Source organism: Triplophysa dalaica, chromosome 22 (assembly GCF_015846415.1).
Source record: "Triplophysa dalaica isolate WHDGS20190420 chromosome 22, ASM1584641v1, whole genome shotgun sequence".
NCBI lineage: Eukaryota > Metazoa > Chordata > Actinopteri > Cypriniformes > Nemacheilidae > Triplophysa > Triplophysa dalaica.
In genome coordinates, this window is record NC_079563.1 from 3,631,223 (window position 1) to 3,647,154 (window position 15,932).

General features: G+C 42.1%; 1 protein-coding gene across 1 annotated transcript; it reads left to right on the forward strand.

Moving 5' to 3' along the window:
* On the forward strand, window positions 1-8,751 carry LOC130411275 (zinc finger protein 239-like). Its single transcript, XM_056735760.1, has 3 exons — window positions 1-107; window positions 348-418; window positions 4,881-8,751. The coding sequence occupies exon 3, from the start codon at window positions 4,958-4,960 to the stop codon at window positions 6,041-6,043; it is 1,086 nt and encodes a 361-aa protein (XP_056591738.1). The 5' UTR covers window positions 1-107; window positions 348-418; window positions 4,881-4,957; the 3' UTR covers window positions 6,044-8,751.
* Window positions 8,752-15,932: the final 7,181 nt, after the last annotated feature.

Sequence of the window (15,932 nt, forward strand, 5' to 3'; positions counted from 1 at the left end):
GCGATGAATTCTCTCCCCATTCATGTAACAACACTCCTGCAGCGTGTTAATATCTGCTATCTGTGTTTATGATCATTCTGTCTGATCATCAGAGACCTACAAGAGACGTAAGACTCATTTACTTCAGATTATTTTATCGTATAATGTTCTTTATTAGTAAATGTGTCATGTTTCAACATCAGTTCAAGTTAACATTATCTCAAATGGAGTTTATACAAGTTTTGTTAGTGTGTAAATCTTTCTGTTGTAACAGATGAATGCACGTTTAATATGAGACACGCGTTGGTCAGCGTTTCCTAAATGTGTGTAATGGACGCTATATTGTGTATTGTGTGTTTTATAACTAGCTACTGGTGTGTTCAGACTGTGTATTCTGTGGTTCACACACAGGACAGAGTGAGCACCGCTGATAATACAGGTATGTTGATATGTATTTAAAGAAACACTGTATTGATGTTGTATTTCTATGTTGTAGGAATAATTCCATCTTTAGCAAACGGAAGACAAAAATATTTTCACAATTTATCACTGAGCTCACTTGTAGTTAGTGGTTAAGCGCTTCTTCAGAAAGAGAATTCAGTCATTGGTCAGATTTTAGAGGAGAGACAAGAAGTATCGATAGTTTTCATGTGACGTCATGCACTTATGGGGAACGCCCCGTTGGAGGGCAAGACGTGCCGTTGTCCGCCAGGTTAAGAGGGAGTCATTTCTTTCTGCCCTTTCTGTTCAGGAAACAGCTTATTACCATCCATGGTGTACCAGCGAACATGAAGTCAATACTGCATAGCTACAAAACTGCTATGATTGTATTTCAGGACTATGCTACATTGTTTTAATTAAGCTCCACACCTTAAGTGGGCGTGTTTTGAAACCGTGGTGATCCCAGCTAGGGATGCAAAGATTTTAGATTTTGTTGGTATGATTATAGGAATATTTATTATGCATACCTTATTTTCTACATTTTTAGTGGACAAGACAAAAATTTCACTTACCCTGCCACAAAAAGTAGTAAATAAATAATAATGTCTAGTTATTCGTTTTTTAACCTATGCAATCTTAATAAATAAGCTAATCAAACTATAAGCCTAACTCTAATAATAGTAGATCAGTTAGTAATAAAATTTGAAAAAAGTATGAGCAATAGCACAAATAAATGTAATAAAGCAAACACAAATAAAGTTAACTGTGCTTTTTAGGTGTTTCAGTTAGGGATGCACTGGTTGACCGGCCATAGTTGGGAACCGTTTTTGCGTCTAACATGCGATCGGCAACCGGACAGAATTTTTTTGGAAGTGTTTTGAAATATTTGAGCAGGACGTGAAGATTGCAATCTGCAATGTCTGCAAAGGACAAGTTAGAGTGTACTCTCAGTACTCAATCTGAACTGTGTCCAAGCATGTTTGACCCCCAAAGCCCAGTTCATTTGACTATTGTGATCGCTCCGTATCGCTTCCGGGCATGGTTGGTTTACCGATCCCTGGCTCGCTTCGAAGAGGTTGGCCAGAGCACAGTGTGATTGGGCTCGGGCACAGTACACAGGCAGTTTGGGCGCAAATCGCGCCGGAGCGCAGAACTGAAAGCATGACATGAATTATGCGACTGTTTAAATTCCTCCCTAAGATTCAACTGTCACCGTAAAAAACTAAATCGCGGTTGGGCACAGCTGAGAGCAATAGTGGTGGGGGATACTGTAAAATTTGGTGTCAGTAAGATACCAAGTAAATGCAGGGCCAGTATTGCCGATAGTGATACCGATACCAATACTTTTAACTTTTAGAAGCATTTACTTGAACTTACATTCACTTTGCTGTGGATGAACTGTCATGATTTATCAGTTGAATACATCATTAATATGCTAAATCTGAATACATTTTCATGACCACAAAATTATTTTGTGATTTATTCCCCTAATGTGCCTGTGCGCTAATTAATCATGTAAATGTTAAAACACGGGACATTATTTATTTTAAACCAAACAAATATATTTATTTATTCCGGTGATAGAATTTGCAAGCATGAACTTTGCACCAAATTATTACCGGAAAATAGTGACAAAAACAGATTAACAGAGCCCACTGCCATACATCACCAATGTGAATAAACTCCACACTGTGCTCCTCTTCTTTTTTGATGGCTGTAGCAGCGTCTCCGTGCCTGTGCTTGGCACTGCTGAGTCACGTGATAGCGGACTACAAAACATAGTAGGGCAGGGAGGAGCAAGGTGTGCAAAACTGGGTGAATGGGAAATAGTTTTTCTTCATTTTACAATTTTTAGTTTACACAGTTTAAGACGGCACTCACAGAAAATTGTGCAGCCACACCAGACAAAACCACGTTAGCCAAGCCCAGTTAGATAGGATTCACAAAATCGTACAAGACACAACTAGCTTAACATGGGGAAACCTTCTTACCAGAGGCATCAAGCGTTACGGGACAAACTGATATAAATAGGTAAGGGCCACACTTCCCAAAGTTAGCCAAGCCCGGCTATGCAAGACCACAAATAAACACTACTCAATGAGAAAGAGGAATCTTACTCACAGCGAGTGCAGGGTGGTAAAACAGAACAACGGGAAGAGGGCTCGCAGGGATTTCAAAAAGTGAGACGCTGAACAAAAATGTGCAAGGCATTCCCATGTCGATGTCGAAAGTCAGCAGTCCAGCAGTTAAACAATTCCAAACGTTCCGATATGATGATTGTCGCTATTTATTCCAAAGTTTTGGACGGTTCGCCCAAGCATCCAAGCACAGTTCCATTAAATCCAAGTCCCAAGGAAACATATCCAAATGGCGATGGCGATGATGATATTACTCATGATTATTACTGCATCCAAATAGCACGCCTCTATTAAATCCAAACTTGAAGTCCCAGAACAACACATCAAGACGAGAACATAAACGAATAACAAAATAAGACAATAAAAACAATGATAGCGATTAGAAGCGGCAGCCACTCTGGGCACAGCGTTCTTTCACCGGACGTGATGAGAAGTCTTACCCTCAAGGAGCTCTCATAACGCCTTAGCCTGGACCTGAAGAATGGCCATAGTGTGGAGGGAACGGAACGGAACGGGAAGCAGACGAGGTGGTGGCTGAGTCACAGCCTATGACGCAATGTCTGAATTGTGAACCGCAATGCGGGTGGAACTTATCCACAACTGCTTCCCCAGCGTGCTGGAAACCCAACACTTGAGGCAGCCAAGAGTGTATTGAACCCATGAGAACAGCGTGACATGCCACGCTGGAGAAATTTGCTCTTTTAGAGAAAGAACTCGAACATTTCTAGAACTGCCGAGACGCCAAGGGGAAGTCGCCGCAAGAAGGGACAGTCCGCTGCATAACGTTTTAAGAATCCAGCAGGGTTTTGCCGTAGAGTTTGAAGTCTCAAAGTCGATCATGTGTAAAGGCTCCGAAGAACAAAAGGTGAATTAATGCAGCACGCAATCTCCCTTTTATACCCGGATATCCGGGTGCGGAGTCCGGCATGCAAATTTAATTTGCCAATTTCATTGGCCTTTTCTAAGCTAGTCAAAGTTGATAGGTTCTCAAGGGCGAACCCCATCTGTCGGTTCGACACAACATCGAGAGACAGACAGAAAGGGAACCCTCTGTACAAACAAAGAATAAACATGGGCGCATGTAGTGAGGTGCATGTTGTAATTAATCAAGGGTCAGATGTGTGAAGAGGAACAACCTTGCTGTTGTGTGTAGTGCAGTTACATGTGTAAATAAGATCAAGCTGGTTTCCTGATCTAGGAGTACCGGTTATGATGAGTCGAGTGAAAACAAACAAGGTGGTGAGTGTGTGGAAGTCCACAGCAAAGGGCTTGTCAAGATTAATGTTTAAATCCCCGAAAACAGTAACCGGCTGTAATCCTCAGGAAATAAAGACAGCAGCACATCTAGTTCTTCTACAAAGTTGTGAAGAGGACCTGGGAGCGCCTGGGGTTAGGGCACTGTCTATTAAAATGGACAGGAATATATTGGAAACACATATTGTTAGTAAACAAGAAAAGTTAAAATTGAAGGATTATACTGAAGTGCTTTGTCAGTGTCCTTGCTCTGAGGAGTTGCGCATGTAGAGTTGCAGGTCTTTACACTCATCGATCTTTACACAAGGGCTAAGACTACCTCTGAGGCGGCGGAGGCACCGTTTAAAAAAATGTGCTTTGATTAGCGTTAATAGAATACACATGAATACGCCTTCACAACTGACAGACACCACCTTCGTGTCGAAACAATAATCTACTAGCACCACACTTTTAAGTGCAAAAACTATTATGTGCAATAGCAAGTCACTCAATCATCAGAAACAAAACAAGCTAGATTAATCTTATCTGAAAATGGGAAACAGTGTATGTAAGAAAAAACAAGGTAAACAAGGTATTGAGCAGACTAACATACTACTGCAGACTTCTGCTTACTTATTGCTTTTCCTAAATTAGCAGGGTGGGCAGTTTAAATGTGCTTACAGGCGCTCAACACAAATAAATAAGAACTGACAACAGAAAGAGAAAATACGTCATTGAAAATGTTGTGTATATTGAGCGGTATTAAAGTACAGAATGTTTAGAGCAGGGAACTCCAACCCTGCTCCTGGAGAGCTACTGTCCTGCAGACTGCACCTCAAACCCTGTTTCAACACACCTTTTTGTAATTATCAAGCAACCCTGAACACCTTGATAAGCTGCTTTAGCTGTGTTGATTGGGTTTGGAGCTGAAATCTTCGGGACTGTAGCACTCTAGGAACAGGGTTGAGATCGCTGGTTTAGAGAGTAGAAGAGAAACAGGTCTGAAATGTATTGACACCTCATAATGTAATGTTTCGTCTTGTAATGTTGAATGAGGATTTAGTTCTTTTCTATTTTTGTCTTTTTTAGAGAACGGTTCCTGTCCAGTGTTTTCCTGCTCTGTGTGTTCATTGTCATTCACGGCTCAAACTTATCTCCAAAAACATATGAGAAGATGCCATCATGAGGAGTATGACAAAATGCTGAAATGTGGAGAGATTAAGAATGAGGACATAGATCCTAAAACGACCTTGAAAACAGAACATGTATCATCTGATAATCTCTGCTCTACCACTCCAAACGAACTAAAACACAGAGGACAAGACAAGGAGAAAACTCACCATTGTGCAGATTGTGGGAAGAGTTTCTCTCGCTTAGGTGATCTGAGTGTACATCAGCGTATACATGCAGGAGTGAAGCCGAATCACTGCTCACAGTGTGGGAAGAGTTTCTCTCGATTAGGTGATCTCAATGTACACCAGCGTATACACACAGGAGAGAAGCCGTATCACTGCATACAGTGTGGTAAAAGTTTTTCTCATTCAAGTCATCTCAGTAGACACCAGCGCATGCACATGGGAGAGAAGCCGTATCACTGCTCACAGTGTGGTAAAAGTTTCTCTCAGTTGGTTAATCTCAGTAGACATCAGCGTATACACACAGGGGAGAAGCCGTATCACTGCACACAGTGTGGGAAGAGTTTCTCTCTGTTAAGTCTTCTTACTATACACCAGCACACACACACAGGATCAAAGCCATATCACTGCTCACAGTGTGGGAAAAGTTTCTCTCAGTCTTCCAATCTCCGTGTACACCAGCGTATACACACAGGAGAGAAGCCCTACTGCTGCACGCAATGTGGCAAAAGGTTTTCAGAGTCAAGTCGTCTTAGTAGACATCAACAAACACACACTGGAAATAAACTGTATCCTTGCTCACAATGTGAGAAGAGTTTCTCACGGTCAAGTCATCTTACAAGACATCTGCGCTCACACACCGGAGAGAAGCCGTATCACTGCTCACAGTGTGGGAAGAGTTTCTCTCAGTCAAGTCACCTTAGTGTACACCAGAAAACACACACAGAGGAGAAGCCATATAACTGCACACAGTGTGGGAAGAGTTTCTCTCGCTCAAGTCACCTTAGTAGACACCAGAAAACACACACAGGAGTGAACCTCTATTACTGTGTACCATGTGGAAAGAGTTTTAACAGGTTTATTGGCCTCCAAAGACATCAGCAGAAACACAAATAAGTCATCACTGCTGAAACTGATGTCATTATTCATGCAGGTCACTTATCAGAACATAAATAGATTTGTGAGTTCCCTTTCTGTCATTTACTCAACGTTGTGCAGATGAATGTACACCAGGGGTTCGATCTTAAGAGACCATTGACTCTGCTTCTTTCTTAAAGAGTGCCATGAGAGTTGGCTTTTGGGATTTTCATGCATGTCTCCACCCTAGTTTTCTCAGTATAAAAGATGTTTGTTCTTCAGATTAGATATGTGCATGCTACTGCCTTACTCTGCTTCTCTGTTTGGGGCATTCTCCCTGGGACATTATGTGTGCTGGTCTCTTTCTTTTTTTAAATTAACAGACCACTTTGGATGTTCCCTGTGCCACTGTTTGCTCTGCTCCTGTTGCTTTTTGCGATTGCTACTCGCCCACCACTTCCACCTATAGAATCAGCACTGGTTCAAGTCTTAAAGCGGCCCTGCAACGATGTTTCATGCATTCTGACGTCTTTACAATGTTAAGCGTGCTTAACATGATCAACTTGTCATTACATATTATTTCTGTGGTCGATACACTCCCCCAGCGATCGTACAGGTTTCCGAAAGTTTTTTTCGAACGTATACAGAATAACTGTTTTGTAAAAAAAATTCTTAGTCCCCGACAATTCTCCAGGAAAAGCACACAGCACCCCCACGCGTCAGCATGGAGAGCAGGAGAAGGAGCTTGCGCTTACGTCACTTTCACTTGTGTTCAGGATAGAGAGAGAGAGAGAGCATATGTTCGCGAAGTTCAGGGGTTTATTTGTTCACTACGTTTGGGTGATGAATGTTATATAAACTGTGGTTATAGCGCTTGATTTGGAGATGGTTTGAAACCTATATATGGAGCCGTCTCAGCACTAAAAGATGCCGGACATGAACCACATGCGGTAAGTGAAACTGATGTCTGTGTTTTGTTGGCAATGGGTGCGCATGTGCTTTAGTTAAGCCTAGCCTCCTCTAGTGGTAACTTTTCGTGGACTGCTGGTCTTCCTTTGGGGTAGACCCACAGAGATGCTCTGTAGTGTCACCGTTTATTTCTTTTCCTGAAAAAATTCGAGGGATGGCTTTCTTCCTCCACCCTGAAGGCCAAAGTGCCTACTATTGTGGCACATCAAGCTATGCAAAATTTGTTTCTTGAACACTGTCCAAAACAATTTTGGGTGATGGAGGTGCAGTTTTCCTTTATTTTTTAATTCTTTTCTGACCCCAAAATTCAACTGATTTCCACAATTTTCCAACTGTGATCTTGGAAGAGTCCTTGGCCACTTAAATTCTTCTCCTCACTCTGCATTAAGACAATATAGACACATTCTATTTCTGGCAGATTCAACTTCTAGAAACATTCAACTTCTCTGGCGATAAAAACATATTGATCATTGCCCTGATGTTCGGAAATGTTTTTTTTTATTGTTTTAACAATTTCCTTAAAGCCTTTTTATTTTGTGTAACCTCAATCTCACGATCACTGGTTGGGAACTCCCCCCATCACCTTGACTGCCAATACACTAGATTTCCCATAAGCCTTTGGACTCATTAGTCAGTATTACATTCACCTGTGTCTAGTTATCTCTTGCACCTCTATCTATATAACCAGGTTCATTCAGTCAGTCATTGTGAAGTTTTGTGTTACTACTGCAGTTCTGAGTGGTCCCTGGTGAGGTTTCCCAGATCCTTGTGTGACGGGGGTAAGAGACACGACACGCACGCACGCACCGAGAGTTCAAGCAACCCCAGAGGGGAATTTATTATAAAACAGAAAGTACTTAAGGCAAAAGGGTGACATCCGGGGTGCTTGTGTGCTGCCATCCGCTGATCTGTGCTCGTCCACTCTGGTCCTCTGTGCTTCCCTCGCTGATCTCTCCCTCGCTCTCACTTGAGGGGAGAGAAGACACCGTGTTAGGCGTTGTTAGCACCAGAACCCAGAGTACTGGGAACACGCAGTTTATATGCCCGGCAGCTAATCGTTTCCCAGGCGACGCTGATCCTGGAACTGCGCCTCGCCACACTTGTTTTGGAATCTTAGTTTGGAATGTTTTGACCCTTCATCTGTGTTGGCTCTGTGTGGACTGATCACCTGTGTCTAGTGGTGGCGAGATGAAGCCCCAACAAGCATTAAACCCTTTCAGCCAAGTAGTTCAGAAAGCGCTCAATTCTCGTGGCTTCATAAAACAAGCAGATACATTACAGATGTGCCTGATGTGGTCTGTTATACACTGTATTTTGCACCAGTTAAGGCTTGGAAAAAACGGTCAAGAAAAAATCAATTTCCACATAGAGCACTCTATTTATATGAATATAATGTGTATTATCTGGTGGTATATAATGATTGTATAACATAACTGTGTAACGTATTGACTTAATATTATTATTATTATAAAACTGGAAAGTGTCTGGGCTTAACTGGTCAGAGGGCAGTGAATGTGCTTGTATAACTTGGTTTATATAGCTGTCAAAATGTTGAGGCAAGATTCGAACCGCTTACTGAACCACTCAGGCGAAAAAAAGGCTTTAAACATCATCAGTCTAAAGCTTTACAAGGCTCGACACGTGCTTCACTGGAAGCTTCCGGGATTTCTCTGCACACGCTCCGAAGCCTCGGCACAGAACATAACATCACTACCTGTGTGTTGGACTTAATGTCTGATTATGTCTGTGAATTACCCTTAATAAACTCTCTGAAATTGGATCCTCAACCTCTCAAGTCCCTGTGCTGATCGTAACACTCAATCTTTTGCTGCACATCAGAACTATATTCTCTGGTTTTACTCATTGTGATTAAAGATTAAGGGGTTTGTAATTACTAAATACTTATTATCCTGTGCAACAAGAAGTCACACCTGCACAACATCATGCGTCAAGTCAACTTTGTGTAGTAAGAAAATGTAAATATTTATAGAGAGTGCTTGAGATATTTTACTCTTTTTAGAATTTTGTGAATTAGAGAAAAAATATTTATTTAAAGGGGTGATTCGCCGGAAAGTCTGTGTTTTTCTGTGTCTTTGTTGTGTTATAAGTGGCCCATGCATGTATAAGACACGTAAAATTGCAAAAATGTAAGTGTCGGAACAAAATATATATTTTATATGGAAGCGAATGCTCACCCAGGCCTGACTGAAGCGCCTCGTGTAACCACACCCCAGTGAATCTACGTCAGTTCGTAAAACGATTTGACTAAGAGCACCCAAATCTAAACGCAAGTAAGGTGGAGGGTCTTATTAATCTCATTGTACTGTCGCAGGCGCAGCCTGATGTTCCGAATATGGTAAGAGACCAAAAGGAGGGACAATGCAGATATATTTCGTTTCTCATATTTACCAAGGGGGATATTTCTGTCCCCAACAGTATAATTTTGAACTGTTAAGCTGACTAAGGCAGTCTAGGTCACATAAGACATAGTGGGCAATTCTCTGTATCAGGGGTTCCCAACCTTTTTTGTGCCAGGGACCAGCATATTCATAAAAAAAATCCAGGGACCAGTTGTCAATTTTAATGCCTCAATTTATGATGCATCATTTGGACTGTGTAAAACAACAGCCTATCATTTATTTGCAATGAACTAGAAACATTGTCAATCACTCAGTGACAACTTAATAACTTATTCATCTCTCGGTGAATCATGCAGTGAGTTGCCTCACATTCTGGCGCAACTTCTTTCACCCTGACAGTGAACCCCGACAACCGGCCGGTCATCGCGGCAGCCCCGTCAGTGCAGACACCAACACAAAACTTCCATTCCAGTCTGCCTGCTACGTATTCGTTCAATAATTGGAATATTTCGGAGCCGGTGGTTGTGCTTGGAAGTGAAAGACAACAGAGCAAATCTCCTGCACCTCATCTTGATGCACGTACCTCACATAAACTAACATGATCGCCTTATTTTCCACGTCAGTCGATTCGTCCACTTGAATTGCGTACCACGGAGATGCTTTTAATCTGCCCAACAGCTGCCCCTCAATATCTTCAGCCATGTCATCAATTCTCCTGGCAACAGTATTGTCAGATAGTGGAACATGTTCCAACTTGCTAGCTGCTTTTTCCCCAAAAGTTCCAGACAAATATCTTTTGCTGCCGGCAAAATTAGCTCTTCTCCGATTGTAAAGTTTTTTTTAGCTTTAGCTATTCGGTGAGCAACCAGATATGACGCCTTTGTTGCAGCTACGTTTACTGATGTTGAGGATATCAAAACTTGCCGCTGAGCGTCCAACTCACATTTCTTTCTTTCGAAAAACTCCTCCGTTTTGTCTTTGAGAGTTGGGTGTTTGGTGGTTAAGTGCCGCTGAACACACAATGGATTTGGCGCCACGGAATCGCCTGTTGTGGTAAATCCATACTTAATGTATGAGGTATCGTATTTACGATTGAAGCTGGACTTTTTTTTCTTTTTTTTCTCACTATTTTCGAGTTGGTCATCGCCTTTTCTTTTACCCGAACTGTCCGCAATGAAATTAGCCATTGAAGTTTGCTGAGGCCCGCTCATCTCTCACTTCTCTGTCACTTCAGGTGCACCGCACTTTTTTTGCAGTCCGTTCAGATACAACGCGTTGCTAAGCAATCGCAAGACGCCCAAAGAAACATATTTTAATCTATTTATATTTATATTTTGGATTAAATAGCATGACATGTCGTAGCACTTAAAAAGCATTTAAAAAATACAATTATTATTATTATTAAAAAAATTATTCTGGGAATATTTCAAGGCCCGGTACTAACGGGTCCACGGCACGGCACCGGTCCGGGGACCGGGGGTTGGGAATCACTGCTCTGTATGATAAGATTTCAGTTGCATCTATTCTGTCAGGTGTGAATTGGTTAGCTATTAATGGCAGAATGACCAAATTAAAGAGACTGGACATATCCACCGTGTGAGCATACTTTACAATAAAATGTTCATTCACACTATTAATTGGATGTTCTGTGTTCTCTGATATGGCAGATTCTATATCTTTGTTTAAAATGCATTTGTGTTTCCTTTGCATTAATGTTTCTAATGTAAATGTTTCTTTTGTGTATTGAATATCTAATTGTTACAATGAATATCCACTAGACGGAATAAGAATAAAATGAATGATGTTTGTGGCAAGGGGGGCGTGGTTTAGTGACGTCTGCACCGGACCTGAGAGAGACACGGGAAAAACGGTAAGCAAATAGGTCGATTGCAGATTAAGATCACCTGCGTCTTGTTTCAGTGATTGGCGAGGAGACTGCTTAAAGGCTTGCAGTTTCAGAGGGGAAAGGAGGAGAGATCAACTAGGAGACGCTGTGAGCACTCGAGCACTTTATCCGAATCATACGGAAGCAACCAGGAATAGTCGTGAAAGTTATCCATTGAAGTTTTGTTAAGCGCAGTGGCGCTTGGAACAAAATAAAAGTCTCTCGTCTCCCAGAAAGAGCAAACCCCGCGTCCTTCCTTCCAACCTCTATATAGAACCTGTCTACAATGTTCTACCTCGCCACCGTTGTTTAGGGCTCCACCTCTAAAGGAAGTTGGTGAGCTGGGCTTCCGAAACCGGAAGACACTGCACAGTTCACGTCTACAGATTAATGAATATTTACAATAAAACGAATGTGCGCATGACCTAATTTATAGTCATTGGAAGGATTACAAGCTATTACGACAGTGTCAACATGACAACACACCTGTGGTGTAGTGTTACATTTATGGTTTAATTACATATTCACTCCATTAGAGGGCCACCTTGTCTTTTGTAATGGTGTGGTTACCGGGAGTGAGTGAGAGTTATACATGCACGAGCTTGTGAGCAGCACATGCGGTTGGTGTTCAATAATAAATACCTTGTTCTGAGTCACATCTACATGTGTGTGTAGTTTAACTAATACACGACACAAGAAGGAACACTACATGGTGTCAGAAAAGAGTCGTTTCATGAACTCATGAACCTGCGTTATACAGCACTGAGACGCGACAGAGAAAGTCGACGCATCGTGACTGAAGTGAGTCTGCCAAGTGAAACAAAAACATGGACCAGTTCAGATTACCACCCCCATTAGTCCTGTCGGGAAATACAGGTGAAAACTGGAGGAGATGGAAACAGCGGTTCAACATTTACATGACTGCTACTGGATCAGACTCAAAAAGTGAGAAGGTAAAAATAGCCATTCTACTTCATGCATTAAGAGAGGAGGCCTTAGAAGTGTACAATTCACTGTCCATTGAGCCAGAAGAGGATGAGGAGACAATGCAAGATATAGTAACTGCACTGGAGAGGTATTGCTTACCGAGAAAGAATGTTGTTTTCGAAAGGCACCAGTTCTGGGCTTACCCCATGCCTGATTCAATTACCATTGATAAATATGTCACAGAACTAAAACAAAAGAGTAAAGACTGTGAGTTTGGCTCAACAGAATCTGACATGTTAAGAGACAAGATCGTGTTCAGCATTGGTGATCAGCGTTTAAAAGAGAGGCTCTTAAGAGAAATAAACCTCACCCTTGAAAAAACAGTGGACATTTGTAGAGCAGCAGAGGCAGCAAAAACACAGATTCAAGCAATGGGAGAGCAGAATAAAACTGTTCATGCCATCAAAAAGAAGACAAAAGATGTTAAACAACACAAGAGATATGATAGAACGTCATCTCAACAGCAAAAACTAAATGTGAACTCGTTCATCTGCAAAAAGTGTGGAAAATCCCACCTTCCACGACAGTGTCCAGCCTTTGGAGCTACATGTCATGCCTGTGGGAAACGTAATCACTTCGCCTCTGTGTGCATGTCAGAAAAAAAAGACACTCCGCCTAAACATATTAGAAATGCCACTGTTGATTCATTATTCATTGGGACAGTGGAACTAAAAGAGACCCCCAGCTCTGCACAGAAAGCATGGTACACAGATGTAGATATTGGAAATGTGACAGTGAAGTTTAAATTGGACTCAGGGGCTGAAGCCAATATTTTACCTCTCGACATTTATCAATCTCTGCATGAAACAGCGTTGTTGCAACCGACTTCGACTATGCTGGTGGCGTACGGTGGAACAAAATTAAAGCCAGAAGGTGTGGCCAAGCTGCAGTGTGTCACTCCCAAAGTGCAAGTTTGCTTACCATTCTACATCACCAGACACTCATCCATCCCAATACTTGGTAAGGAAGCATGTGAACTACGCCCAAATTGAGAAGGAGCTACTGGCGATTGTTTTCTCGACCAAAAAGTTCCATCAATATGTCTATGGACGTAGTGTAAATGTCCAGTCAGACCATAAACCATTGGAGGCCATCTTCAAAAAGCCACTGAGCAAAGCACCAGCGAGACTCCAACGTATGCTCTTACAGCTGCAGAGATATGACCTCATTGTCCAATACACGCCAGGGAAGGACATGTTAATTGCTGATACATTGTCACGTGCCGTTGCTGATGGTCAGCACTCAAGTACAGATGACCTCAGTGATGAAAGAGTTGTATATGCACTTGAAGCAACACAGGCTCTCAGTGAAGACATGCTAAAGCAGCTTACAGACGCTACTGCAAGCGACAGTACCCTCCAGCTGCTTGTGAAGATGCAAAAGACAGGATGGCCGACGCATAGAAAACAACTCAGTCCCTCAATTCAACAGTACTGGCCTGTTAGACATACTGTCGCTGTACAAGATGGTATATTAATGGTATCTGATAGGATCCTGATTCCTGAGACGATGAGATCAGAGATGCTCAAGAAACTACATATCGCACATCAGGGGATGCAACGCACGAAAGCATATGCCAGAATGTTTATGTTTTGGCCTGGTATGACCAAACATATTAAGCAGATGGTCGAAACATGTCCAACGTGTCAACAGTTTCAGCCCAGGAACCAGAAAGAGCCACTCATCTCTCATGAAGTACCAGAGCTCCCCTGGTTAAAAGTTGCAGCTGACATCTTCGAAATCAGAGGTCAGTCGTTTCTTCTGATCGTTGATTATATGTCAAAGTTTCCTGAGGTGATGAATATCAAAGACAAAACTGCACACACAGTCATTGCAAAGATGAAAGAAGTGTATGCCAGGCACGGCATTCCTAAAGAGCTAGTGTGTGATCACGTGCCGTTCACAAGCTACGAAATGAAGAAATTCACATCTGAATGGGGCATCAAACTGACACACTCAAGTCCGGCCTACCCTCAGTCAAATGGGTTGGCAGAGAGAACTATCAGAACCGTCAAAAGTGTCCTGAAAAAAGCGGAACAAACAGGGACAGACCATCACCTTGCTTTGCTTTCGATAAGGAATACTCCTGTTACGGGCACGTCTTATACCCCAGCGCAAGTTCTGATGGGAAGAGTCCTGAGGAGCACCTTACCAACATCCAGTGAAGTCCTGCGACCAACTACTCCTAAAGGTGTGCATCAGGCGCTCAAAATCCTGCAAAAGAAGCAAGCGTGTCACTACAACGTGGGAGCAAAAGCCCTGCCAGAACTGTATGCAGGTAATACTGTACACATTAAAACAGACAGAGGGTGGCAGCCGGGTCTCATTGTTTCCAAACGTGATGAGCCAAGGTCATACAATGTTGTCAATGTAGCAGGACGACAGTATCGTCGCAACAGGCGTCATCTGAGGAAAACAATTCACAGAAACACAGAAACATTTGATCCTGCAGAAGAGACTAACGACGGTGCACACTCTCACATCCCAGAGGCACATGAAGCGAGAGATCGGTCTGCACAGGGTGTTCCAGATCAATCCTCACACAATAACAGTACCACAATCACCAGGAGTGGTCGAGTTGTGAAAGTTCCTGTGAGGTTTCAGGACTACTGTTTGAACTGACTATGTGCATGGCTAGTAATTAAGGTTATACATGTTTAAGCCTTGAACTGCTTATTTGACAAAACATTTGATATATATATATATATATATATATATATAAGAAAGACTGTTCCTTTGAGAGAGATATTTTGTGTTCTTATATCCTGTATAGCTATTATTGATCCCTGAGAAAAGAGGGGATGTGGTGTAGTGTTACATTTATGGTGTAATTACATATTCACTCCATTAGAGGGCCACCTTGTCTTTTGTAATGGTGTGGTTACCGGGAGTGAGTGAGAGTTATACATGCACAAGCTTGTGAGCAGCACATGCGGTTGGTGTTCAATAATAAATACCTTGTTCTGAGTCACATCTACATGTGTGTGTAGTTTAACTAATACACGACACAAGAAGGAACACTACAACACCTTTGTTTTATTAGAATAATTCTTGGTACTGTGACCCAAACACTGCGTTAAATTTACAGTGAGTTTACACCAGTAAAGATGCAAGATAAAAAAACGCACATGGAAGAATCAAAAACTATACCCGAGAAATACAATAAGATAAATCGCAGAAGAAGATAATGAGAAATCGTTTTGCTGGGAAAATGGCTCTGGGCAACACACTTTTTAACTGCAACCGCACTTAAAAACGCTAAAGTCAGGCTTGCACAGACAGAGAAGCCAGCGAGTTGAGTCATGTTAATAGGAATGCGTTTTATTTGCAAGAGGTAAAGGGGTTTGCAATGCTCCAAAATTATGTAACATTTTCAATTTTTAGACTACAACATTACCAGTGGCTAATGTTTCAGACGTGTGTGTACCTCTGGGTACAGATGAGGAAACGTTCGAGCTTCAGTCGGGGCAGTCAGTGCGTCTGCCAGAACGTAAAACAGCGCTGGTAACATCTAGAAATAAATAGCGTTAACGCGTAATACGTATTATCGCGTTAGTTTCACAGGTTTTGTCACAGTTGGTCTTCCATATTACACATGCGGGTCACGGCAAGACTCTCTCTGTGTAAATCCCCGCCCCAGATTATTGTCAGCCTATATCAATTGATTGATTGGCTCATTTTACTGGAAGGCGGGACTTCCTTCGCTAGATCGGCCATACTGAGCGAT

Coding starts and splice junctions, on each gene's coding strand:
- LOC130411275 (XM_056735760.1), top strand. CDS start 4,958: ATGAGAAGATGCCATCATGAGGAGTATGACAAAATGCTGAAATGTGGA.